At 56.2% G+C, this 25890-nt stretch overlaps 2 protein-coding genes across 2 annotated transcripts; one reads left to right on the forward strand and one right to left on the reverse strand.

Moving 5' to 3' along the window:
- Nucleotides 1-191: 191 nt before the first annotated feature.
- TADA2B (transcriptional adaptor 2B) lies at nt 192-15683 on the forward strand. The gene is made up of 2 exons (XM_023253340.2): nt 192-525; nt 13213-15683. Exons 1-2 carry the CDS (start codon nt 256-258, stop codon nt 14203-14205), a joined length of 1263 nt encoding a protein of 420 aa, XP_023109108.1. The 5' UTR covers nt 192-255; the 3' UTR covers nt 14206-15683.
- Nucleotides 15684-17312: 1629 nt separating this feature from the next.
- GRPEL1 (GrpE like 1, mitochondrial) lies at nt 17313-25595 on the reverse strand. The gene is made up of 4 exons (XM_011281955.4): nt 25443-25595; nt 22779-22941; nt 21460-21541; nt 17313-18965 (listed from the first exon to the last, which is right to left on the reverse strand). Exons 1-4 carry the CDS (start codon nt 25502-25504, stop codon nt 18619-18621), a joined length of 654 nt encoding a protein of 217 aa, XP_011280257.1. The 5' UTR covers nt 25505-25595; the 3' UTR covers nt 17313-18618.
- Between the last annotated feature and the right edge of the window lie 295 nt (nt 25596-25890).

Here is a 25890-nt window from a genome sequence, read left to right on the forward strand (position 1 = left end):
GCCCCCGCGAGGTGGCGCGCGCGGGGCGCCTGCGCGGTGCAGCCGGCGGCGGCGGCGGAGGCGGCGGCGGCGGCGGCGGCCGGGCCGGGCGCGAGGGCGCCTGCGTGCTGAGGCGGGACGCGGCCCGGCTGGCCGGCTCCGGCGGCGCCTGGGCGGGGCGGCGCGGTGGCGGCGGGCGCGGGCGGCGGTTGCTCGAGCGCGGCGGCGGGCGCGGGCGGCGGCGCGCTGACGGCGGCGGGCGGCGGGCGGGGGAAGATGGCGGAGCTCGGTAAGAAGTACTGCGTGTACTGCCTGGCCGAGGTGAGCCCGCTGCGCTTCCGCTGCACCGAGTGCCAGGACATCGAGCTGTGCCCCGAGTGCTTCTCCGCCGGCGCCGAGATCGGCCACCACCGCCGCTACCACGGCTATCAGCTGGTGGACGGCGGGCGCTTCACGCTGTGGGGGCCCGAGGCCGAGGGCGGCTGGACCAGCCGCGAGGAGCAGCTGCTGCTGGATGCCATCGAGCAGTTCGGCTTCGGAAACTGGGTGAGCGGCCGGCACGACGCGCACCTGCTCGCTCCGTGCCCGCGCCGGCGGGGAGGCGGGCGCAGAGAGGTGCAGCAACCTGCCCAAGGGCACACAGCCAGGAAGTAGCAAGGTGGGGGTTCGGACCGTGGCTTTCCTGACCTCAGGCGGACTTCCATAGGTGTTGGCCGAAGCCAGACACTGTGGGCAAGACCCGCGCCTGACCCGAGTCGAGTTGCCGGACGGGGACAGGTCGGCGGACTTGACAGAGCAGTAGGAGCGCGGACTGGCGAAGGACTCGGTTCTGCCCCAGGGAACGGTGGTGGTGGTGGTGGTGGTGGTGGTGGAGGAGGAGGAGGAGGAGGCCAGACAGGCTTCACGCCCGCCCTCCGCCTTCTCAGGCGTCCGTGCACTTGCTTTGTACACGGCCCCGCTGGCTTTGTGCGGTTGTCGGGGCGTGTGCCCTGTGTCCCCCGGCAGGGACTCGTGGCTCCCCGGGTCCCCACCAGGCCCGGGACACCCTAGGACGAGTGCTGGGTGAGTTCCGAACAAAGGAGCTTGGGCCGGGAGTGGGGTGTGGAGGCCGAGCTGAGAGGCCAAGGCGAGATCGGGGCTCGTGTAGGCCAGCGGGGTAGTGTGCTAGGCCCCTGCGGGGTGGGGGGAGAGGGGCTGCTCTTCTCTGGACAGTCTCTGAGGAGCTCTCCCCCTTGGGGCCGGGCAGCTTTCATCCGCGTCCACCTGCAGGCGCGGTGAGAAGTAGGGAGAGGAGCCACGACCCCAGCTCCTTAATCTTTCCAGACCCTTCCACACGAGGCCCCCCTTCCTTCCCCGAACCGGTATTTCATCTTGCTGCTGCTTCTCTGGCAATACTCCCCTCCTCCTGGGCTCCCTGTGGAAGACTTTTCCGCACTTCTCCCCTCATTCCCAAACCTGGCCTGCTTTCCTTTCCATGAAGTGAGCCAGCCTCCGGGGACTAATACCCGTTCTGCAGCCTGGGAATCCTTCCTCTTCTCTCAACTCCCAGACACGCACCGCTCCACGAATCCTCACCTAAGCGCCAGCATGGCGATGGCCATCCTCTGAAAGCCTCATTTTGTCTTGAAATGCGTTGATGTGCATTGAGCGTCTGCTCTGAGCGCACTGCGCTGTGCTGAAGGACTCTGCAGGAAAGAAAGGCCTCGTCTCTGGCTTCAAGCGGCCTTCAGTCGTTTGAGCCAGGGCCTCTTCCCTAAGTTCCAGCCTTCGATGGTGCGCCGTTACCGGGCGTCCTCCCTGCTCATCGCTCTGACGTCTTGACCCTACGTGACCCAGACCTGCCCCCACCTCACTGAGTTTCGCAGACCGCAGACTCAGAGCCCTCTGTCCTCGGGTCCTTCTTCCAGGCCCAGTTGGGCAGCAGCTGTATCTCCAGCGTGTTTCCAGAACCTAACCACTGCTCACAACCTTAGTCCAGGCTGGTGTTTCTCTCTTGCCTTGACCACCTCTGGGGCCTCCTTAGCTGGTCTTCCTGCTTCAGTCTTGTGCCCTCCAGCCCATTCTGTGCACCATGATCAGAGTGATCTTTGCGGACATGTCCCAACACATCGGCGTTCGGCGGCTTCCAGGTCTACCTAGAGTAAATCTCATGGCCTCCGGAGACCTCAGCTGCTACCCCTTTGATCACTTTTTCCCTCTTCTGCTTAGAGTGCTCTTCCTCCCGATCACGGCTCGTCACTGGCCTTTCTGTTTCCACATCAGAGCCTCGGAGAGGCTTCCCTCTCCGTCCTCACCGCACTTCTCTCTGCAGTCGTTGCCAAAAATAGCTAAGGTGGCCCCAGCGCTTTGCTGAGTGCCAGGCAGTGTGCTGAGCAGTTTGTTTCCCGTGAAATCTTCCCAGCAGCCCTGGGCAGCGCGTTTGGAACTGAATAGCTACACGTCAGAGTCAGTACTCCCAGCTGCCCTGCTCCCTGGTCCACGCTGCCTTCCCTGCAGCACCGTGGGGGAACACATGAGGACTAAGCTGTCTGTAGTATTTTGGGGGGAGCGTGGGGCTGGAAGGGGGCCCTCTCCAAAGCACTACTCTGGAAACGAACGTGCACAGGAATCACCTGGGGAGCTTGTTGGACTGTGGATTCCTCCTCAAAGCAGCCCGCAGTCTCAGCTCTTAGAAGAGACAAAGCCGGAGGAGGAGGGGCTCGGGCCTGGGTGCCGAGGGCGCTTCTCCCTGCCGAACCCGCGGTGGGTTCAGGGGGAGGCCAGAGGTTCTGCCTGCTGACCACGCCTGGAGTGCTGCCAGCCTGCGGGCTCTCGTGTCTCTCTAGCTGTGCTCTCTCGGGCCACCTGCTCGACCGCTAGACTTGATTGTGCTTCATCTGAGGCTCTTCTGCAGTTCCGCGTCGTGGGGTTTCCTTCCGAGCACACGTCCAGGTACGTGCACATGAGCGATGCGTCCCACGTGTGCCGTATTGAGCACGTGCCCGTTCTGAGTGAGGCTCTTGGCATGCGTACCCCGTCACGTGCTTTTCACAACAGCTCCGGGAGTGGGTTTTTAGTTTACAGGCGAGGAACAGCGACTTGAAGAATTTAAAATACTTGTCCAGGATGCTTTGGCTTTTGTCACCCGTAGAGTCAGGGCTCGGGTGCGGGCCTGGCTGATTCCGAAGTGTGGGCCTTAACCTCTCGTGTAAGAGCATTAAATACTGTGGGTCAGAGGCTGGGAGCTTACTGGTGCAGCTAAAGGTGTGGCCGGCCTGGAAGGGCTTTTCAGAGAGGCAGAGTCTTGACCTGGTTCAGTGGGAGGTCAGTGTATGGGACGGGCAGCGGGGAGATGGCCAGGGGACCAGGGGAGTGCAGGGTTCACGGCTGGGGTGCCGTGTGGAGAGAGGCGGCACACGAATCCCTGGCAGTGACGTAGAGGAAGGTGAGCCTGTTCGCTCTAATTTTTCAGATGTCACATGTGACCTGTTACCTCCAGATGGCATTGCTCTGTGTGGGATTCCTGGCGGGGGGGGAGGGGGGTGAAGTCAGGCGCTGTTTGTTCCCATTTGCCCGAGGGCTGAAGCGCAGACTCACAGGGACAGTGTGGCTGAGGGACGTTCACGGTGAGCCCGGGAGGGTTTGCGGACGAACTGTGTAGCTGCGCTCTGACACTGTGTGCCCGTGTCTTTGAGGAGGGTGGGGAGATGCCTGTGAATATGACACCAGGGAAGGGCTGACAGGTGGACAGTGAGCCAGAGTCACATCACAAGGGTGTCGAGAGCCTGGAAGCAGCCGGTTTTGTGGTGGGTGCTGCTCATGTTCAGAGCTGAGAGATACAGATCTTGCTGGAAACCGCTGTGGGTGAAGGAACGTGGCAGAGCCGGAATTTGACCCAGGTCCTCTGACTCCATGCCCAGAACCATCTGTCTCTGGTTTCCTGAGTGCATGCAGAGTTCCCTGAGGAGTCCCAGATTCCCAGCTCCCCCCCCCCCCCCCCCCAGACCTCCTGAATTGGCATCCGTAAGGGTCTGGAAATACGTGTTTATAGAAAGACCCCCATGGGGTTTGGATGCGGTCCACGCAGCCATGTTTGGGAACCGTGGGAATGTTCACCTTCTCACCAAGGCGGAAGGCCCTTCTGCGTGTTGGTTAGAACGGGTAGGCCCATCCCAGGAGCATCCTGACAGTGGGGTTCTTAATTGCCATCAAGGACAGGGAGGGGGAGGGAAGAGCCCAGCTGGAGAAGCCAGCCAGAAGTAAGAGATTTATGCAGGGCAGTGGTTTTCAAACTGCAGTGTGACTCAGAACACCCTGGGCAGGGGTGGGGGTGGGGGGACGCGTGTTAAAACAAACCTTGCCCCCTCCTGCCTTGGTTCTGGGTTTAGAGTCATAGGTCTGGGGCCTTGGGGTCTGGTGTGAGAATTCACATTTCTACCAACTTCATGGGCGATGCTGGTGGTGCTGGGGCTGGTTCGGGGACCCTACCCTTAAGAACCTTTGATGTAGAGAGAGTAAGACCCCCCTTTTTTTTGTTGTGGTAAAATACAAATAACATTTATCATTTTAACCATTTAAAAAAAATTTTTTTTAGCATTTATTTATTTTTGAGACAGAGAGAGAGCATGAACAGGGGAGGGTCAGAGAAAGAGGGAGACACAGAATCTGAAACAGGCTCCAGGCTCCGAGCTGTCAGCACAGAGCCCGACGCGGGGCTCGAACCCACGGACCGCGAGATCATGACCTGAGCCGAAGTCGGATGCTTAACCGACTGAGCCACCCCGGCGCCCCAACCATTTTTTTAAAGTAAGCTCTACACCCAGTGTGGGGCTTGTGCTCACGACCCCGGGATCCGGAGTCACACGCTGTACCGACGGAGCCCACCAGGCGCCTCTGTTTTAGCCATTAAAAAAAATTTTTTTTTTAACATGTATTCATTTTTGAGAACAGAGAGAGACAGAGTGCAAGCCAGGGAGGGAAAGAGAGACAGAGGGAGACACAGAATCCGAAGCAGGCTCCAGGCTCTGAGCTGTCAGCACGGAGCCTGACGCGGGGCCGTGAACTCACGAACCGCGAGATCCTGACCTGAGATGAAGTCGGACACTTAACTGAGCCACCAGGCGCCTCTGTTTTAGCCATTTTTAAGTGTCCGATTCAGTGACATTAGTTACGTTCACACTGTCGGACAGCCATCCCCACCAACCACCTCCAGAACTTTCTCATCGTCCCAGCAGAAACTGTACCTGTTTACACAACAGCGCCCTGCTTGCCCCGCCCCCAGCCCCGGGCGCCCACCTCCTGCCTTCCATCTGGGAATTTGGCTCCTCTTGGGACCTCACATAAGAGGAATTCCCCACCATTTGGCTTTTTGTGACCAGTTTATTTCACTTAGGTTAACACCCTCAAGGTTCATTCACGTAGCGTGTCTCAAAGTCCTTCCTGTTTAAGGCCGAGTAACATTCTGCTGTGCGTCCATCCCACTGTCCATCCGACCGTCCGTCCGGCGCGGATGCCCGGGCTGCTCCCACCTGTGCTGTCGGGAGTTGGCCGCGGTGGGCACGGGTTGCACACGTGTCGGAGTCCGCGCCCGCCCTTCTTTCAGGTAAACGCCTCGCGGTGGAATGACTGGGTCACCTGTTTCCTGTTTGGAGGCCCCGTCGTGCTGTGACACACTTGGTGAGGCTCTCACAGGTGTACGTGACCCGAAAGTTTCTCGTCCCCTCGAGGGCCAGTCACAGCTGTGTGAGTTCTCTGAATTTAAGAGAGGAGGCTGGGGAACCTGGAACCGAGGATTGCAGAACGTTCCCACGTAAGCGGATTCAGGGGCCAAGGGAAATGGGGTCCCTGGAACAGCTGGTGACCTGTAAGGACCGACGACAAGCCGGTGTTAGTCGTCGGCCTCTGATGTGGGAGGTGGCACCGACCACCAGTGTGTCTGCGGGGGAGGCGGGGGCTGCACGGGGACGGCCGGGCTTGGTGGCCGAGCAGCGGGTGCCCTGTCCTCCCAGCCCCTGAGAGGCGAGTGGCTCTTCTCTATCCTCTGCGGGTGACTGGAGGCCGGACCCGGCGGGATGCAGCTGGGAGACGAGGCCCGGGTGTTAGGCCGGTGACCGGTCAGGCGACACTGGGCCCGGCGGGCGCACATCCCACAGCTCGGGAGGGACCGTGTCCCGCTGTGCTGGGCTCACAGACTTGGCTGAGCGAGCTGCCAGGCAGGAGGGCGGGAGGCCGGCCACGGGGCTCTGGGTCTCGTCCCCCCTTTTCCTCGGGGCCGGAGCCAGAGCGGTCCCTCCTTGCCCGTTAGGACACAGACATCCCTCGGCTCTCTGTTCTTCGCTGGCCCTGTGCAGGCCTCTTCTCCCTTCTGCTGTCCCCAGCTGCTCCTGGGGTCTCTGCTTGCAGGGCGGTCCAGGGCCTCGTGGGTTCGTGTGCTGGGCCTTCTGGCTGCTTCTGTCTCTTTGAAGCTTCTTGCCTTGAAGAAGAAGGAAGCTCCGCCTCTGAGTCTGCCTCCCGAGCACTTGGGGAGGCAAGCCAGCCCTGGCCTCTGCCTGGTGCCTCCAGGGCAGGTGCTGCTGGTCGAGGAGGGGTGTGCCCTGAGGGCGGGGGGGGGAGGGGGGGGCGGGTAGCAGGGCTCCTGCCCGGGGAGGTGCTCTGGGAAGCTACAGGTAGCAGAGCCGGCCTGTACACGAAGAGGGCACGTACCCCAGACATTGCGGGGGGGGGGGGGGCGCTGAGCTGGAGACGGTGTCGTTCTAGGAGCGCGGAAGCCCCGCGGTCTGGCCCCGCTCTGCCTTTTTAAAGGATCGGGAGGCATTTGACTGCACAGCTCTCCCGGTGGTGCGCACCGTGTCATTGCCCCGCCAGATGCCCCAGATGACAGTGGTGACAGGGACGTGTGCTCTGGAGCGAGACTGCCAGCTCCGGAAGCCCCGGGGGGAGCTGCGGCCGAGGTTTGAGCTGCTCGTCTGTGCAGCGGGGCTGACGGGGGATGCATCCAGGTGACCCGTGCAGACGCACACACCTGTTCATTGTGACGATGGTTTACTTTATCCTAACAAAACCCTGTGAGAGGAGGGACGACAGATGAGGAAGCAGAAGTTGGGAGGGTGAGGATCACAATCCACGAGCGGCCCAGCCAGAACCCACACCTAGCTCGGGGGGTTACCGCGGGCTCCCTGGAGGAGGGGACCTGGGTGTGGGGCGAGAACAAGCTGCGTGAGCGACAACAGCCAGCCCCGGCTAGGGCCGTGCGTCCCCTGCTCCCCCCAGCAGCACGACGCAGGTGGTGGTGGTGCTTCCCTAATTCAGATGAGGAAACGGAGGCACTGGGAGCTTAAGTCATTTGTCCAAGTGCTCAGTCAGTGAGGGTGGAGCCAGTACTGGAAGCCACGCCTGGCGGCACCGAGAAAGGGCTTTCCCAGCAGGGGTTCCGGGGCACCTGTGGCCTGTGGGGTCTGACTGGGGCGAGCGCGGATCTGAGAGGCCCTTTGGAAGCACATGCGTCTTCCGGCCGACCTGACAGATTCGTGCTGCCCAGACCCCCAGACTTGGTGGACTAGTTATGTTGAAAGAAAAAAAAGTTCCGAAGGCTGAGTTGCTAACTTCAAGTTTGCCGGGTGAGGATATTTAAGAAAGGAAAAGGTCCAATTAATAATCTGTTACCATTTTGCAAAAAAAAAGATTATCTTAGTACTGCCCAATAAGAACAACGTAATCTGGCAATGAAGGGCTGTCCTTTAAGTGGAAACGTTTAGCTTTATGGGAGACTCTTACATCATCTCTCTGTTTTATTTAATTTTATTACCTAAAAATATTTTTTTAATGTTTATTTTTAAGAGACAGAGTGTGAGTGGGGGAGGGGCAGAGAGAGAGGGAGACCCAGAATCCGAAGCTGGCTCCAGGCTCCGAGCTGTCTGCGCAGAACCCGACGCAGGGCTTGAACCCATGAACCAGCAAGATCATGACCTGAGCCGAAGTCAGACGCTTAACCGACTGAGCCACCCAGGCACCCCTTTAATTTTATTAATTTTATTTATTTTAAAGTTTATTATTTTGAGAGAGAGGACACAAGTGGGGGAGGGGCAGAGAGAGAGGGAGAGAGAGAATCCCAAGCAGGCTCATGCCCAGCACAGAGCCCCACATGGGGCTCCATCTCACGACTGTGAGATCACGACCTGAACCAAAATCACTTAACTGACTGAGCCACCCAAGCACCCCTTGTCCCTGTGTTTTAAAATTTTCCCCTTCGGGCTCTGTGCTGGCAGCTCGGAGCTTGGAGCCTGCTTCTGATTCTGTGTCTCCCTCTCTCTCTGCTCTTCCCCTGCTCATGCTCTGTCTCTCTCTCTCAAAAATAAATAAATAAACATTAAAAAAATTTTTAAAAATTTTCCCCTTGATCACGGGCCAGTGCAGTCTGAGAGGCAGTGGACTCGCCGATAGGAGGCTGATAGGAGCCTCTAAAGGTTTGTCAGGCAGGAGTGACCCCGCTGGGTTTGCTTCTGTCTGGGGGATGTGCCTGGCAGACAGGCCTAGCTGAGGCAGTGTTTGGGCGGCTGCAGGTGTGTGCAGGCCACAGAACAGAGGAGAGAGACCCTGAGCGGCTCCGCTGGCGGGAGCCGGCCCACACACATCGCCCACGGTTTCTCTGGACTGTTCTCTCCTTCCTGTCCCTGCTCAGGTGCTGGAGGCTAGCTCCAGTGAGCCATGAAAGGGCCGGAAGGAGACCAGACCGCCCAGAGAACCCAGTGGAGTCATGACTCACTGGGGTGCTTACTTCCTGTCCTGGAGGGGAGGCGTCCTAGTGGGAGTCCAGTGACCTTGGAGAGTAGACTTCAGAGCCCCGGTCAGTGTCCTGGAGGCGTGTTTTCCTTGATTTTTCAAAGGACTTTAAGGAAGTAGTGGACCTCTCTCTCCTTATCTTTCTCCAAAAGTGGTGTCTTTGTTTTTAGTTAACATAAAGAAACCAAACTGGGATTGTGTTACTATAGACTGTGGGGTGCTGACCCACATGCTCCTTGTGTTGGAGAACACCAGCTGCAGGGTACATTTATGTGGTTTCATTGAGTTGAACTTGCCTGTCCAGATCTGTTCCCCCAAACCCCCTTTGTTGCTTCTGCCTGCCCATCCACCTGCGTGTCTGCCTGTCCATCTGTCCGTCATCTATATTAAGCAGAAACTTTGGTCTTGAACACGTGAGGGAAAGAACTGCCCTGGCCGCTCTGCTGCTGTCACCTGTGGCGCCGTAGTGAGGTGACAGGACACTGTGTCCCTCACGAGAGGGAGGCAGGTCTTGCGTGACTGCTGACACATGAAGATTAAACATTGAGGGGGTGGCGGGCAGGATGCCAGGAGAAGGTGGGGTGCTGTGTCTCTTGCCATGTTTAATCCTCTTTGAAAATATATTCCGTACTGTAATTCAGCTCCACGGAACCTGTCTGTCCTCTGGATTCTTGTTAGAGCCAAAGCTGTGTCTTCACTCTCGTTTAGACTGTTCCATTGTCATCTTACTCTCTATTTCAAAGTCTTTGAAAATTCAGGTTTTGTGTGTTTTCCTGGGCCTTCGTCAATGATCATTAAACTAAGGTAGCGGCCCCTGGGGGGGATTCTCTTCCAGTGGTAGCCGATGGCCAGCATCATTCCTGGCGGGTCTTTTAGCTGTCATTGGGCAACGGATAAGGTTGATCAGTCAGGGGGGTCCTGGGCCCCTGGTGACAAGACGCTGGCCCCTCTAATTTGTGGTTTCGTAAATACTCATAACCTGGGTCCATGTGAGAGTCCGAATCCCCCTCTGTCACGCGAAGAGGGGCCAGATGTCCGGAGTGTCGGCACAGCTGGCTGACCTGCCTGGCCAGGTGGGGAGCCCAGGCTGTGGGCGTGAAGCAGGAGACACCTCGTGTTCCGAGCCGCGGTCACTGGTCAGCCTGCATCCATGTGTCCCTAGGAGGGTGCATGTTTGTAGAGCGTGACATTGCTGTTGTCACCTGCCTGTGAATGTAGAGCAACACTGCATCTGTCCGTGGCGGGGGGGGGGGGGGGGGGGGGCTGTTCACATAACGGTAGAGTCCTCTCTTAAGTACTGTCTTCTTTTTTTAACATTTGGATGTAAATCTTAGAATTCTTTAACAGGGAATTAGGAGGCAGAATTTACTTTAAAAAAAAAAAGTTATTTATTTTGAGAGAGAGCACATGTGCAGCGGGGGAGGGGCAGAGAGGGAGAAAGGATCCCAAGGAGACCCTGCACTGTCAGCGCAGAGCCCGACTCGGAGCTCGGTCCCATGAACCGTGAGATCGTGACCTGAGCCGAGATCAAGAGTTAGATGCTTCGTTAACCAAGCCACCCAGGTGCCCCTTAACTTTATGTTTTAAATTAAATAACTTTTATTTTAGATTCATTCAGAGAAGTGAAAAAATAGTACACAAAGTTCCCATATACATCCGTCCCATAAACCTCCCAAAATGTTAGCATCTTGCATGCGTACGGTGTAGTTCCAGAAAGAAGGACGTTTGCATCGATGCAGAACCGTTCTGTCACCGTGGACCGGCCAGGGGCCCACCCAGGAGCCCCCAGTGATGTCTCGCTGACGTGTCTCCTCCAGTCCGGATGGTTCTTCCTCTGTCTCTTGTGACTGTGACACGTTCGGGGAGTGCTGGCTGGTATTTTGTTCAGCTGTAATTCGGGTTTGGCTGCTGTGCTGTGGTGCCAGGTCCTGGGCCCACAGCCATGCGCAGAGTGGGACAGAGTCACTCTTCTGACACTTCCTCCCATTGGGGGATTGCTCCTTACAATTTAAAATTGGACAGTGTGTTCATACAGCTGAAAACAGTTAAGTTGTAAACAGGTGTATGGTGGAGTGGCTCCTTCCCAGCTCAGCCCTGCTGCCCCGGGTGGCCGAGTGTCCTGTCGTGTCCTGATGTAGCCCCAGCAAATAGCATCTTGTCTTCCAACTCCTTTGCACAAAAGTAGCAGCGTGTACACACGCTCCCGTGATGCGTTTGCACTTGCCTTGCGTGTGTGAGGGGACCGTTGCTGGGCGAGGGCGGGCCCGTGTGTCCCTGCTCCGACCCAGTGCTCCGAGGCTTCCCTGCGGTTTCTGTTCTCTGCTCTCGTTCCCAGAGTGTCAAAGGTGATCGGAAGAACCTCTAAACAAATAAATAAAAATACCTTGGTTTGGTCAGATATGATTCGATGTGACTCCTCAGAACCCTTCTGTTTTTCAGGATTTAAATTTCATCCTGGATGTGGTGCTCTGAGCATCCAGTGGTTTTGAAAGGCAGATTGCCGAGGTTCGGGGTGAGCAGACGTTCTCTGGGAGGGCGGCTCGGCTTCTGCACGCTCGCAGCCGCTCTCTCTACAGGTCTCCTCACCCATCCAGGGAGGGAGCCGAGGCCTGGGCCCGACTTCGTAACCCCGCGAGCCCGGATTTGCAGCCCGGCCCCTCCGAGCCTCCGGTGAAGGGGCACCCCAGTCCCTCCCCCAGGAGGCTCCCCGGACACTCGACTCTGAATTGGTAGGGGCCGCGGCCACTGCGGTGAGGGGTGGGGGAGCCGACGGGCGAGGCTTGGCCATGCCTCGGGCTGCCCGGCCAGGCCACTGGGGGCTCAGGCTGGGCACACGTGGGCATTTCCGCCCTCCGGATCTTCCCGAAAGGGATGGTGTCGGGGACGGTGTTCTTCCGGCACGGCTGGCCAGGGTAGAAGGACACCCACCGGCCTGTGCTGGCCACCCCCTCACTCTCGCAGAGCCGGCTCCTGCACCGGAAGCCTCTGCCCGTGCTCTGTCCACGGTGCCCGCAGCACCTGTGGGGGCGAGGGGCTGACCCCTATCTCCCTTACTGGTAAGAACCCGAGGCCCAGAGATGGGAAGTGACCAGCATGGGTCACACAGGGGCAGCAGATGCTGGGGATGATTGTGACTTGGTTTGTTTTTTTGGGGGGGGGAGCCAGATGCTTCCTGGGAAATATAATGAACAGATTTGATGCAAATGATAATGTTTTAGAGAAGTTGATCATGTGCACAGTCCATCTCCTTAAGACCAGAATCTGGTTTTGCTTTAATTTTCCCTTTCTTGGCAAGAGGCCTCTGCCATTAGGCCCCAGCATCGCCCCTGTCCCCGGGCTGTGGAGCCCTGCACTGGGCACTTGGTACCCAGTGGGAAGAGTGCCCCGTGTGCCTGAGGTGCGGGCCGGATGTGGGGTGGGAGCGTGGCCCTCCCACAGCGCCCCATTTGTCACCAGTCAGCCCCAGTGGGTTGGCTGCTTTCTTGGATTCCAGTTTGGCCTTTGGGGGTGCAGAGACCACCCCGGTCTTGCAGGGGTGAGTGTCACTGGGGCGCAGAGCAGCTGATGTGGGGCCCTGGCGGCCGCCAGAGCCGAGAGAGCAGAGTGCAGGGTGAGTGGGGGCTGGAGGCAGGGGCCGAGTGGCTGCCGGTGAATGAGTGCGCATTTCGGGCAGCTACTTTGTGAAGTGGCTTTAGCGGTTGACTAAGGAAGAGGCCTCTTGGCAGAAGGAAAAGATTGGGGGAGCTGTATAATTTCCTCTCGTTAATAACCCTGTGTTCACGGGTCACCTTCTGTGGGAGTGAGTGCTCGCAGCACCGGGCGGATTTTAACTACCCAACTGTGGACGCCGTCATCAGTGATGGTCCCCACCCCTTTGAAAGGCATTTACCTGGTCCTCTGCACCGCCACCTAGGAAAGGGACGGGCTGCCACCTCCCTACCCCCCGGGGGCCCTGGAGGCGGGCAGTGCCGTGGAACCAGGGTCCCTCCTGTGGTCGGGAGCCCTGGGCGGGCAGCTCTGGTCGCACTGGGAAGAGGCAGGGCACCTCAGGAGCTCTGTGGCCACTGCCCACCCGTGTCCTGTTCCGCTCACAGAGGGGGGACAGTCCGCTGGCCCCGAGAGTGCAGGGTTTGCAGTGGGCTCTGCTGGTCCTTTGCAAGGACCCAGGAGAGCAAAGTCTGGACCTGAGATGGGGGTTCCGGTGTCAGCGTGCAGCTGACTCCAGCAGTGATCCCCGGCAAGCTGTGCCTGCCCGGGTCATCCCTGCCCGTATAGTCCCTGACGGCTCCTTCTAGTGCCCACATCCCTGCCGTGGGCCCGGCTTACAAGGAGGAGCCATCGGATGCCCTTTGGGGGTGGGGGAGGTGTGGACAGGAAGCGGTCCAGGCACACCTTTGTGAAAATGTTCAGCGAACCGTGCAAGCCCCGAGCCCGACACTCCGACTTTGGGAATAACTTGTGACCTCTGTCTTGTAGGAAGATATGGCCGCTCACGTTGGAGCTTCCCGCACCCCCCAGGAGGTGATGGAGCATTACGTAAGCATGTACATCCACGGAAACCTGGGGAAAGCCTGCATCCCCGACACCATCCCCAACCGGGTGACCGACCACACGTGCCCCAGCGGAGGGCCCCTCTCTCCCAGCCTCACCACCCCCTTGCCTCCCCTAGACATCTCGGTGGCCGAGCAGCAGCAGCTGGGCTACATGCCGCTGCGCGACGACTACGAGATCGAGTACGACCAGGACGCCGAGACGCTCATCAGCGGGCTCTCGGTCAACTACGACGACGAGGACGTGGAGATCGAGCTGAAGCGCGCGCACGTGGACATGTACGTGCGCAAGCTCAGGGAGAGGCAGCGGCGCAAGAACATCGCCCGCGACTACAACCTGGTGCCCGCCTTCCTGGGCAAGGACAAGAAGGACAAGGAGCGGCCGGCCAAGCGCAAGATCACCAAGGAGGAGAAGGAGCTGCGGCTGAAGCTGCGGCCGCTCTACCAGTTCATGTCGTGCAAGGAGTTCGACGACCTGTTCGAGAACATGCACAAGGAGAAGATGCTGCGGGCCAAGATCCGCGAGCTGCAGCGCTACCGGCGCAACGGCATCACGAAGATGGAAGAGTCGGCCGAGTACGAGGCGGCGCGGCACAAGCGTGAGAAGCGGAAGGAGAACAAGAGCGCGGCGGGCGCCCGGCGGGGCCGGGAGGACGGCAGGGACGGCGAGTTTGCGGCCATCGAGAACCTGCCCGGCTTCGAGCTCCTGTCCGACCGCGAGAAGGTGCTCTGCAGCTCCCTGAACCTGAGCCCCGCGCGCTACGTGACCGTGAAGACGATCATCATCAAAGACCACCTGCAGAAGCGACAGGGGATCCCCTCCAAAAGTCGCCTGCCTAGCTATTTGGACAAAGTGCTAAAGAAAAGGATTTTAAATTTCCTCACGGAAAGCGGTTGGATCTCCAGGGACGCCTCCTGAAGCGGCAGCGTGGAGAGTCGGGGCGCGGCTCCGGGAGCCAGGAGGGCCGGGGCTGAGGGTGGGGGAAGGAAACGCTTTTCCCCCCACCCGTTGTTGCTCTTTTTTAAGCAAATTGAGTTCCTTTCTTTTAGGCTATAAATTCTTTTCGTGGTCCTCTGAAAGAAGCAATAGTAACGATTTTACGTCGGATCATGGGGGACGCCGATACAGGTCTATTTTAACGTAGTCCTAAGGTGATACCTTAAGGTGACGATTGGCCTTTATGTTCAGTCTGGGGTTATGAGATTGGGTAATTTCCTTTTGCGTCTTCCCTTTGGTACGCAACTCGTGCTGTGGGTAAGAGGAGCGACTTTCCGCCCGCCAGCTGCCAGCTTTACCCTGTGACATGACCTGTGGCTGGTGCTGGGGGCTCCCTTGGAGGTGGGGGGGGGTATGGCCACCCACGCGGACACCCCAGCACAGCCCCAGCACACGGCACTTTAGGTGGGGGCCAGGGTGGGGCAGGTGGGAAGTGAGGCCGGAGAAGCATGGGAAGTTTCCACATAAGCTTTAGAGGAAGACTCTGGGGTTGAACAGGGTCCAGATGAGCCTCTCCTTGACTGTCGGCAGCGTGGGGTTCCAGCTTGTAGTTCCCAAGTCGGGAAACCGCCCCTTGCCCCGTTTCCGCTCACTTTGGGCAGGCACGGGAGCCCTGGGCAGGCTCCCTTGTGTGCGGAAGGGGCCAGGGCCAGGGGGGAGCTTGGGTGCGGGAGGGTTAGCATGGGTGCCGGGATCGAGCCAGCTCAGGGGGCTGCTGCTTGCTGCTCTAATGCTTGCGACGCGTCTTACTCGGAAGAACTTGTTTTAGAAGGTTTACGCCTCTGAGTTCTGGAGTACACTTTCTCCAGGATTTTCATCGCGGTCGCAGTTACCTTTTTCCGCTGAAACTGACCTTGACTGTGCTAGCTTGGCTTAAGCATCTTCGGGTGGTGGCCGGCGCTCTGCAGACCAGCCGGCTGGACTGGGCTGCTCACACAGCAGGGTCTGGCGGAGCAGGAAGGAGTCTGGAGGGCGAGGCCCTGCCTTGCTCCTCTGGGTCCCGGTCTTGGACCGCTCGCCTCGGCTTTTGCCCAGGGCCCTCATTCATGGATATACACGGTACCTTCCTTCTGGAACTTGAGTCATTTGTCTTCCTGCTGCTCAGGGTTGGTTCTCATGTCTTAAGACCCTGCTTTAGAGTCAGAGTGACCGCAGACCCCAGCACCCCATTCTTCCTGGAGCTCATCCTGCCTCTCCTGCCCCCATAGCTACCAAGAGACTTGACCTTCCAGAATGTTTGGGCTTGAAGTTAACATTAAAGTGAAGTTCTTTGAAAGACAAGAGAAAAAAAGACCCTCATCATTTCCAAGGACTTAATTACGGTGCCTTTTCCTTTCTTTTTACACCCTCCTGTCCCCCAGGGTAAATTTTTCAGCATTAAATAAAACATTTCAAATATACTGTATGTGGCTTTAGTTGTAAAGTACATTGCATGCTGGCAGAAAGCGCTCCGTTAGCTAAGCCCAGGACTTCTCTGTGGACAGAAGGGAAAAAAACCAGTGAGCAGTAGTACTACTCACGAGGCCACCTCTGCATCATACCCCCACCCCCACCCCCCTGCCCGCAGGGTAACTGGTTGGCAGAGGGCAGTGCCATCTACCACGGAGCAGTGATGGAGATGGTGCTTAGTGTTGACGGGAGTCTTAGCCAGTGATTCTCACCTGAAGCTCCTGGACCAGCAGCATCTGTCCTGGGAACCTGCTGGAATTGCGGACCCTTGGGTCCCGCCCAGCCCTGGAGATTTGGAAACTGTAGGGCTGGGGCCCTTAGAGCAGGTTTTTTTTTGAGTCTTCCAAGTGCCTGGGATGCAAGCTGTTAGCTACTCTGCTGTTGGCATTCATCGGATGTTCTACATCCGGTTCCTGGTTTGGTGAGGTTGCCAGACTGAAGCTTAAGAAGCAAAAGATCCCTGTCAATGTGTGGCCTAGGCCAAGGGCTATCAAATGAAAAATGTTGTGCTTATGCAAGTTTTTAGTGTATGTATCTTTTGGAGAGTAAGAAGAATTTATTTAGGCTTGACTGTTTTAAAACACAGTGAATGCCTAACTTACGCTAAAGTACTAACACAACGTGTTATGAGCAAAAGTGACTTTATCGTGGGTTACCTCTGACCCCATCAACTCCAGCTGTTACGGTCACGCTAGTCCTTACTGCTCCTGCTGGCTCAGAGTCCCTGAGTTTCCATATGTAATGCTCCTGAAAAATTAGCCCCCGTAATCCCATGGAATTGGTTTTCAAAATTTAAACAGACTTTGAGCCAAGAAAGTTAGATAATCCAGTTATTCAAAAGAATGTTTTCCGGATGGCTGACATCCCAGGAATGTGTAAAACCCCGAACTCTACAATTTTTATTACCTTTTACATATTCACAAGTTGGGAACAAAGTGGTGTCAGTGCTCCTCAAGCTGCAGGTGTGAGACAGCTTACGGAGTCAGGATGGGGACAGCGTGGGACAGGCTCAGCACTTGTGTCAGACCAGTTTTCCCTCCAAAGTGTTAACTTTGCTTTGTTAGGCGGCCCTCTTTCCCTGAAGGTGGCGGTTCACCCATGAGGTGCGTCCAGCCGGGAGCCAGGCCGCGAAGGCTCCTCGTGAGCAGACTGTGCCGGCTCGATGGTCTGCACTGAACGCGTCCAGCCTGCAGTTCCGCAAACCCCAGGAGAGTGCAGTTACCGATCTGATTTCCAGTGTAAACAGGCATGTAATTAAATGTGTCCCCACTGGTGGCGACACTGTGGTGAGACGCAGTCCAGCCAGCCGTCCACCTCTCGGCCTCAGCTCTCAGCAGCGGCAGCTCCAGCTTCAGTCGACAAGGGAGGGGGCTGCACCCGTTTGTAGAAATTCGTTTTGAGTCACTTATGCCGCTTTGGTTTTACAGAGGAGTTCCAGGAAGGTGACCCGAGATATTCCCGGCTACACAAAGGGCAGAGCTGTGACCCCAGCTGGGTTTTCTCAGTGTACTACACTGACTGCAGTTCTGGGGCAAGTTTTTGACCAAGTAATTCAAGAGTGCTTAAAGGAAAAGAGAATGTTTTGAAGTGGTATAAATTAAAATTTTAATTATGGGAATATTACCTACATCTTTCAAAATTACAAGCAAAATAAATTGCCCCACCTTTATATGCAGTAAATGAATTTAACAGTGTTGACCTTGACTCCTACAAATAGCTCCTGGAAGCAAAGGCAGTGGAAGGTTGGATTCTCTCTGGTTTGTAACGTCGCTCGCTCCACTTTTCTCTCCATGTGAATGAGGAATGGAGGGGAGGTGTTCTGCAGCTCCTGTGTGTTGGCAGTCCCCTTCCTGGTCCCCTTCCCAGGTCTGTGGGTGGAGACATCTGCCCCCAGCAGAGGCCCAGTTACATGCCAGCCTGTGGCTGCACCAGAGGGAAGCTGACCTGTGTGCAGACGTGGGCCAAGTACATGGCCTTGGGATTTGAGCAGAGAATGGGAAGACTAAGTCACACTTAGTAGGTGGATCCCCTCCACCAAAGTACACAAAACAGTTATCAGAAAGTAGGAAAATAAAACATATTAGGGCTTTAATCCTCTTAAATAAAATTTAAAAATTAAACATTAACATTTCAAATATACCAAGCGTGCAGCTGTCAGATTCTGAGAAAGTCCACCTTACTAGGGAAAATAACCTCCAGGCCATCAGTAACTAGCTAATACAGATCTGGACATTTCTACAAATAAGATGAAAGAAACGGGGCAAAAGTGACCGATTTTGTCAAATTCAGTTACCGGCAAAGTAAGGCGGTGAGGGCTGTTCAGGTGCTCGTGCTCACGTCCCGTCTCCGGAGAAAAGCCGGAGGCCGCTCACGGCAGCTAGACGGTAGCCAACTATAAACGAACCCACGTACTCCAGCAAGGGCATCGTGGAACTGTTCCGAGCAGGAACGTGCTTAAACCCTCGCCTTCCCTTCACTGGATGGAGGCAGCGGGCTGAGCACAGGGGACAGCGTGCGCCACAGGGCAGCCGGGTGGCCGGCGTGGTTCCTCAAGACACGTACTTGGCTTACGACACGTGGACATCGCCAGGCCGTGAGCAGATCGAGCTCGTGTCATCCGTGACACTAGGCTCCAGTAGCGTCCCGCTGGCCTGTTCCGTAAGCATGTGGGGCTATTAAAGGTGTATTAAAAATCAATGAACAGACTCCCGAATTAGAGGTCATTCACACAGCTGTGCCACCGGCTGAATTCTCTGTTTAGCCGCTGGTTACTACAGTTTTCCAACAAGATTTGGGAAAGGGTCAAAAGTAGAGAAGAGATGAGCCAACCTTTCAGGAGTTACAGCAAACGATCTCACGGGACCCAGGGCAGCCCCGCGGCGGCCGCTACGCCGCCTTCACCACCCCTACCAGGGCGGGCCGCAGGGTGCGCCCGTGTAGCTTGTAACCCACTTTGCTGACCAGTGCCACCGTGCCCGGCTCCTTCCCCTCCACCGGCGTGTGGAACAAGGCCTCGTGCTCATAGGGGTCAAACTTGGCCCCCACGGGGTCCAGCCGGAGCAGGCCGTGCTTCGTGAACACCTTCTGGATCTGGAGCTCCGTCATCACGAGCCCCTCGTACAGGTTCTTCAGGTGCGGGTTGTCGTCTTTAACCTCCTCCTTCGGGACACTCTGCGTCGCCTTCTCCAAGATGTCTGCGACCTCCAGCAGGTCCTTACAGAAGCCCTGGATGCCTAGATGAGGTGGAAAGACCTCGTCATCTGCATTCCCCGCCCACTGCTGCACAAGCTATTGAACGGTAGCCTTGCAAACCGTTCACCTGTCCTCGAATGTTCGTGGTATGTTTAGGGGAAAAAAAAAAAACCCACCCCACAAAAACCAAAAACCTTTTCTGGGTTCGGACCAGAGCTAACTGGGCACGAAGGCAAACAGCTAACGACATGCAGAACCGCACCCCCCGCAGTGCTGCCCGGGCTGAGAAACCCCGCGCTCGCACACATCACCCCGCGGACGTCACCGCTACTGCCCACAAACCGCAGGCCGAGTGGGGCGGGGGCGGCTGCGCTGGGTCAAAGTCCCCCAGACGCACCCCGGGCCTTAACCTCACGTCACCTAACAGAAAAAACAACACAGGAGAAAAGGCACGCAAAATCCAAGGCGGTGTATCCCAGCGGGTGGTGTGCGGTTTCAGGACGACGTGTCAGATGCCGAGCGAAGCTGGGGGTGAGCGGAGCGCTCGAGCGGGGACCTCCCTCCCCCACGGCTCTGACGGGGCACGACGGGGCACCTGGCTCTGCAGGAGGCAACACCTGTGTGACTTCCTCTCACTTTCCCTCCTGCTTTAAAATGGAATTTAGGGGCGCCCGGGTGGCTCAGTCGGTTAGGCGTCCTGACTCTTGATTTCAGCTCAGGTCTTGGTCTCACGGTTTGTGAGACTGAGCGCCGCATCGGGGCTGTGCTGACAGTCAAGAGCCCGCTTAGGATCCTCTTGCTCTCTGCCCCTCCCACGCCCTCGTGTACGCATTCGCTCTCAAACTCTTGATAAATAAGTAAAATGGAATTTAAAAATTCCTACCTAATAAAAACCCGTGCGTCTATCGTGGATTAAGCTTGTGCCAGCTCTTGCGGAACTGCCTGCCCTCACGGACTGGACGGTCTGGGAGACCGGCACCAGGCAGTCCCACAGGCGACAGGTACGATTACAGACCACACCCCCAGAAGGAGCGTCCAGGGCGCTGAGGAAAGATCCTACTGAGGGGCTACATTTAGACTGGAGAGTCAGGGGAGAGGTCTGTGAGCCAAGGCCTGAAGTTATCCAAACATCTGAGGCCTGAAGAGCGGCCACTCTACAGGGAAGAGGCGGGCCCAGAGTAGAGGAAGGTTCCAGATGGGTTAGCAGAACGGGTGGACACGTGTCCCAGCTGCACAGGCCCGCTTCGGTCTCAGCTGCAGACCACCCCAGTAAGGCAAACGTCTCAAAAAAGAGAATCAAATGAATGTTGTGGTTTCTCAGAGCAAATCAAATTATGTTTATGCTGTAATCTATAAGTGTAAAATAGCATTATGTATAAAAAAACAGCATACCTTAAATAATATTTTTTCCCCAAAACCGCTAAGTGGACGGATGAGAGACCAGCCGTTCACCACTCATGGGACGGGATGCGCGTGGGGACAAGGGACAGGAAAGGGTAACTTCAGATTACTGATCTAAATAAGCACTAGGATGGATAACAGAATCATCTACTAAAATGAGAAAGAAAAGCACAGATAGAGGGAAAATCGAAATACCTGTGAGACATCCAGGTAAAGACGGGGAGCACACACAGGACACACAGGAGGAGAACTCAGAAGAAATGTCTGAGCCACAAAGAACCTGTGCGTGATGCCTTTCAGACCCACTGGAGGGCGAATGTCCTGGGGAGCTCGACGACAGGAGGGGAGGCCAAGCCCCAATCCCTGAAGGACCCAGGCATTTGAAGGCCAGGCAGATAAGAAGTCAACGAACGGCATTACCACCAAAAGGAATAAAAAATACTTTGAGAAGAGATCCGCTACCTGTTCGGTGTGGCAGCACGAGATCTGGATCTTGGTGTCCACTTGACTGTGTACCTACAGTGTGTCCCTGGGCAAAGTAATGTCTCACTGTGAGCCTGAGGTGGTTCTAGAATGTGGGAGAATGATGCCTGCCTGCCGGTTCCGTAAAAAGAGTCCAGCGAGTACTCAAATTGCAGCCTTATGTTCAATGGACACCACCACCATTTACTGGCTCCGCGACGCGTGGAGAGTCATTTAAGCCTCAATGACCTCGAGTGTAAAATGGGAGGGACAGTAACACGAGTATGTAAATGCTGACAGTGCAGACAGCTTAGATCTTTCTAACGGGTTACTGCTGAAGTAGCTAAAGAAAGATCATCAGGAAGGCCGACCTGCTGGAATTATCTGCAGGCTCACACAACCTCAGGCTAACCAAGGTCTGCACGCAGTAGGGCAGTGAGCACACTCCTTACTGGAGGGATTACACCTAGAATTCTAGTGCGAGTTACAACCGTGACTTTTGCTCCTTACAACTTTACTGCTGACCCATTTCAACTAGAGAGAATGCACCCAGCAGCCTCTCCACTGCCTCACCCTGGCGGATTCTGCTGTCTGATACCCACAGACGCACTCCGCCCACCTTCCCCACCTCACAGTTCTCTAGGATTGATATCATATGGTGTTTAAAGTTACCATATAATTTTGCCTCTTCCACCAATTTTTGGCTCCTCTGTCGCAAATTCTCAGTATCTGCCAAAGCTCGCTTATATTTTTCCTAAAAGAAAAAAAACAACAGGAAATTTACATGAATGAATCATGGAACAAATTCATGAGAGCAAATCTGACATTAGCAAATTCCAAGTCAAAACACAGATAACATTTATCATGTTTGGGATTTTAGACCACAGGCAGTGCAGCTTAATACGCAGAAGTAAGTTACACCTGTCCTTATTTTCAATGCGTGGAGAGGAAAATGTCAAGGTGCCTCGCATTTATACTGCCCCCGTGTGCACAGCTGGGAAAGGGTGAGGAAAAACATCTACTTTCTCGTGGCTCTGATGGTTTCATCACCCATCAAGGAAGGACCACTCACTTCCTCGGCACAATTTCCAACCTCAGGGGATCCTAGAAGGCTGGTTGGGGCTGACACACCGTTTCCACACCTGGAGGGGTTGAGGAGAGCCACAGCCCACCGAGGAGATAAAACCCCATCCGCGAACCTTCGATACTTTGAACGTTGCCCAGACGTGGCTCCATCCCAACATTTGCTGGGTAGCGATCACCGAACAATGGCGCCCTGTTCGTTTCTCCAATTTCCCCGTCATCGCGCTCATCTACTGAGCGCTCCTGCTTTAACGTGGGCTCAGTTACTCTGGGGCCTCTACCCTCACCTGTCTTCCGTCTGCAGGCGGTTCTGGTGCCGTGGTTAAGAAGCCGGCTCTGGAGGCTCAAACCTTGGCTCTGCCACTCTGTAGCTAAGCGACCTGGGGAACTTCACCTAACTTTTCTTGGCCTCAGTTTCCCCATCTGTAACCAGGGATCTAACGGTTGGCTCACAGGGTGTTGTGAGGATTAATATACACAAGGTGGTAAGAGCAGAGCCAGTACATAGTGTTTGATATTATCATTTGCAAATCCTTAAAGGTCCAGATTTGTGCCACCTATGCCTCTTCATGTGAAGTAACCATCAGTCCTTCTAACTAGCTCATGAAACTCCCTGCCTCCCTGGAGGAGCGCAACCACCACACCTCTGGCCCCAACCCTGGTCTTCCCCTAAGACCCAGCTCAAGTGCCAAAGTGAGTGTTCCTCACCTGTAAAGACCATCTCGAGTCTTAATTCAGTAGAAGATGATTCTCATGCCAGAACCAGAGCCACACAGGATTTGGGTTCTAGTCCCTTCTCCAGCAAGAAGCTGCTATAGGTCCCAACGGGCGAATGACCAAACTTATCCAAAGACCCTCGCCTGCAGTCCAACAGACCACGCTCCCCACAAGAGCCTGCGCCACCTTACCACGGTCTCCTTCAGCTGCTCTTCTAGCTTGGCCTTCTCGTCCAGGAGTATCTTCTCTGTAGAGGGAGTATCTGTCTTCTGTTCATTTTGACCCACGTCCTCTTCCAGGTTCTGGCCACTGTTCTTCTGTTTCATAGCCGTGCACAACAGCCGAGGAGAGGATCTAAGATAAGTCCACAACGCTATGAATTAAGACTGTGGGTTTTCTGCTTAAAGGTCAGATGTGTGAGGGGCAACTGGATGGTTTGGTTGGTTAAGTGCCCAACTCTGGATTTCGGCTCAGGTCATGATCTCACTGTTCGTGAAATCGAGCTCTGCGTCGGGCTCTGCGCTCCGAGTGCAAAGCCTGCTTGGGATTCTCCCTCTCCACTCTGCCCTCACTTGCTTGCACATGTGCACACACACCCTCTCTCAAAATAGAAACACTTAAAAAAGGTATCTACAGACAAGGTACTATAATTTTGGGTTTAAACATGATAAAAGAAGAACCATGTGCTCCGGAAGGCTGAGTAGAATGTTTCTATCTTTGGGGAGATGGAAGACCGTGAAAGGCTTTGTGCAGAGGGGCTCTAAAGGACAGATAAGAGTTCCGCATAAGGAGTCTGGATTGGAGGTAGGAAAGCGCAGGGATATACGGGGGAAACAAAAAGCTCTGAAACGAATACTGGAAGTGACTTTAGATCTTATCCAATCTGACCCCCACAGGAAAAAGGTTAAGTCATAAGCCCAAGGTCACGAAGTTTTTAATGAATGACAGGATGGTCTTAAAACTCAGATTTCTCTTAAGAGCTGCTCTTAATTGTGCCGCAGTTCAATCTGAAAATAAACTCTAGTCCGTTTTCTTCCCAGATTAACTGCCTCAACGAACCGGAGAGTTGTCAGTACGCAGAACACACGTACAAGGAGGCTTCCGGCAGCACAGCAACAGGCTGGGAACAGAGCGCTCGTCAGAGGGGACATCGTTGGATAAGCTGGTGCTTCCACAACATGGACTCCGCGGCCACCAAAAACAACGTCCGGCTCTCTTCTCTGGGACACGCTACAGCTGTACTGTGCGGTAACAGATGCAACGTAGAGAAACCGGCAAAACGTGACGCCCTTTCTAAGGACGAACCGGAAATCCTGTGTATATACCCTGTGTCTCAGGCCCGGAGAAGAACGGAAGGACCCACAGTTACTAGGGGGAGGACCGCACTAACCTTTCTTTCGTGTTTCATTTTTGTGATTTAAAACAGCTCAGAACCTAAACACTCAGTGTGCTGTTGTGAGGCCGGTCTGATTTTTCCGTGGTGCTGATTCCCGGGTGGGAAAGTCGCAGTCATTCTGCAGTTCCGCTCTGCTCCGCGGTCCCGATTCCTGTGGCTCAGCCCACACAGGGTCGGGGGGCAGCGCGCAGGGGAACGACAGGGACGAGTCCGTGCCCATCCGGTTCTCCAGAGAGCGAGACTGAGCCTCATGGAGCTTAGTTGCTCTTAGAGCCATGACGGCTACTCAGCTCTCACCCCCACCCCCATGTGAGCCTCTTTCCACAAAAGTAGTTCAAGGACAGCAATTAATTCTACCTTGCTGATCGCTTTCCTGGCCATGAACTTAGATACAAAACCACAAACTACTTGAGCAAAAAAAAAAAAAAAGAAAAAGAAAAAGAAATGCCTTTTTCCTCAGGTAATCCAGGTGGGTCCCCGCTCTCTGTTCCCCTGTTTTGTTTTACATAATTTATCAGGCTGGCAATCACACCTTCATCCCCTTTCCTTGTAGGTAATCTTCGCCCCACTCGCGGGGCTTCCCATCCACGTGCAAAAGCTCGTCCAAGGAAGAGTGCAGGTCCTGCTCTGCCGGGTCTCCGCTTGGCCCAGAGCAGCTCCCCTGGCAAATAACTTGGTTCTGAGCACTTCCTACAATAAAGATGCTAACTACTTCCCAAACTGACTTATGAGGCAGGACTTTGAAGAAACAGCAGCTGCAGGATGGGAAGAAGAGAAAACAGGGCCCGCGGGGTGGCTCAGTCATTTCATCTCCCCACTCTTGATTTCCGCTCAGGTCACGATCTCACGGTTGGTCGGATCGAGCCCCGCCTCCGGCTCTGCAAGGATCCAGCTCGCGATTCTCTCTGCACCTCCCCCGCTCGCGCTCTCTCTCCAAGTAAATACACATAAAAGTGGTAATAACAATAATGAACTAGGCGAGCGCACCGACTCTTGAGGCCTTCCCTGCGGAGTCACTGCACTTGTCTGAATACATTCCTCGCTCCACGACGGAGCGGGCTTCGAGGCACTTCGGCCCTGAGACTCCGGAAAAGGCGGAGGTGGAGAAGGAATTCGGGGCCGAGTGGAAAAAGCCCGGGAACCGCCACCAAACTCCCCGAGCGCCCCCGTGGGCCCGGCCTGGCGCTGCCCGGGCACGCACGCCCGATACTGCTAGCGACCCGGCCTCCGGCGCGGGGCCAGAGCCGGGGCCGCGAGTGCTGGGGATCGGCGCCGGAAGCCGGGCCGAGGCGAAGGCCCTGCGCGGCTGGTCCGCGCGCCGCGTCGGCGAACCGCGGGCCCAGCACGCCCAGCTCCCGGGCCAGAGGCGGGCAGGGCCGGCGGCGCGGTCCCGGCCCGAGTAGGAGCGGCACTGGGGACCACGCCCCTCCTCAGCCACCCGCAGCAGGTCGCCCCTTACCTAAGAGACAGTGCCAAAGCCGGGAGGCTACGCCGCGCCACCCTCACGCACCGAGCCGCCATGACTGCCGCCGCCGCCGCCGCCGCCGTCACTGCGCACGCACCAGGCAGGCGTAGAGGCCGCTGGCCCGCCCCCTCAGAGGCCTGGCCACTCGCGTAGATTCTGTGCCTGCTTCCCCGCCCAACTACTTCCCTGCAGCCAGTCCGTAACCGCTTCTCCCCTGATGGACATAAAATATTAACCAATAATTGTGGGTCATTGCTGAGCGCTCTCTCACGCTTCAGCTTCCCCTCTCGGTGGGCGGGGTCTTAGGCTTTACGGAGCCGCAGAAGGTGAGGAGGTGAAAGGTGAAGGGAACTGTGGGAGGAGAAGCTCGCGGGCGGGGCGTGGTCCAGGGCAGAGCCAATGGGGAAAAGGCTTCCGGGGGCCGGGCTCCGGAAGTGCACTG

The sequence above is a fragment of the Felis catus genome, chromosome B1 (assembly GCF_018350175.1).
Source record: "Felis catus isolate Fca126 chromosome B1, F.catus_Fca126_mat1.0, whole genome shotgun sequence".
Lineage (NCBI taxonomy): Eukaryota > Metazoa > Chordata > Mammalia > Carnivora > Felidae > Felis > Felis catus.

Coding starts and splice junctions, on each gene's coding strand:
- TADA2B (XM_023253340.2), top strand. CDS start 256: ATGGCGGAGCTCGGTAAGAAGTACTGCGTGTACTGCCTGGCCGAGGTG. Junction 526..13,212: donor AGTTCGGCTTCGGAAACTGG/GTGAGCGGCCGG, acceptor TCTGTCTTGTAG/GAAGATATGGCCGCTCACGT.
- GRPEL1 (XM_011281955.4), bottom strand. CDS start 25,504: ATGGCGGCTCGGTGCGTGAGGGTGGCGCGGCGTAGCCTCCCGGCTTTG. Junction 22,942..25,442: donor GCTTTGGCACTGTCTCTTAG/GTAAGGGGCGAC, acceptor GACTTATCTTAG/ATCCTCTCCTCGGCTGTTGT. Junction 21,542..22,778: donor AGCAGCTGAAGGAGACCGTG/GTAAGGTGGCGC, acceptor TTTTTCTTTTAG/GAAAAATATAAGCGAGCTTT.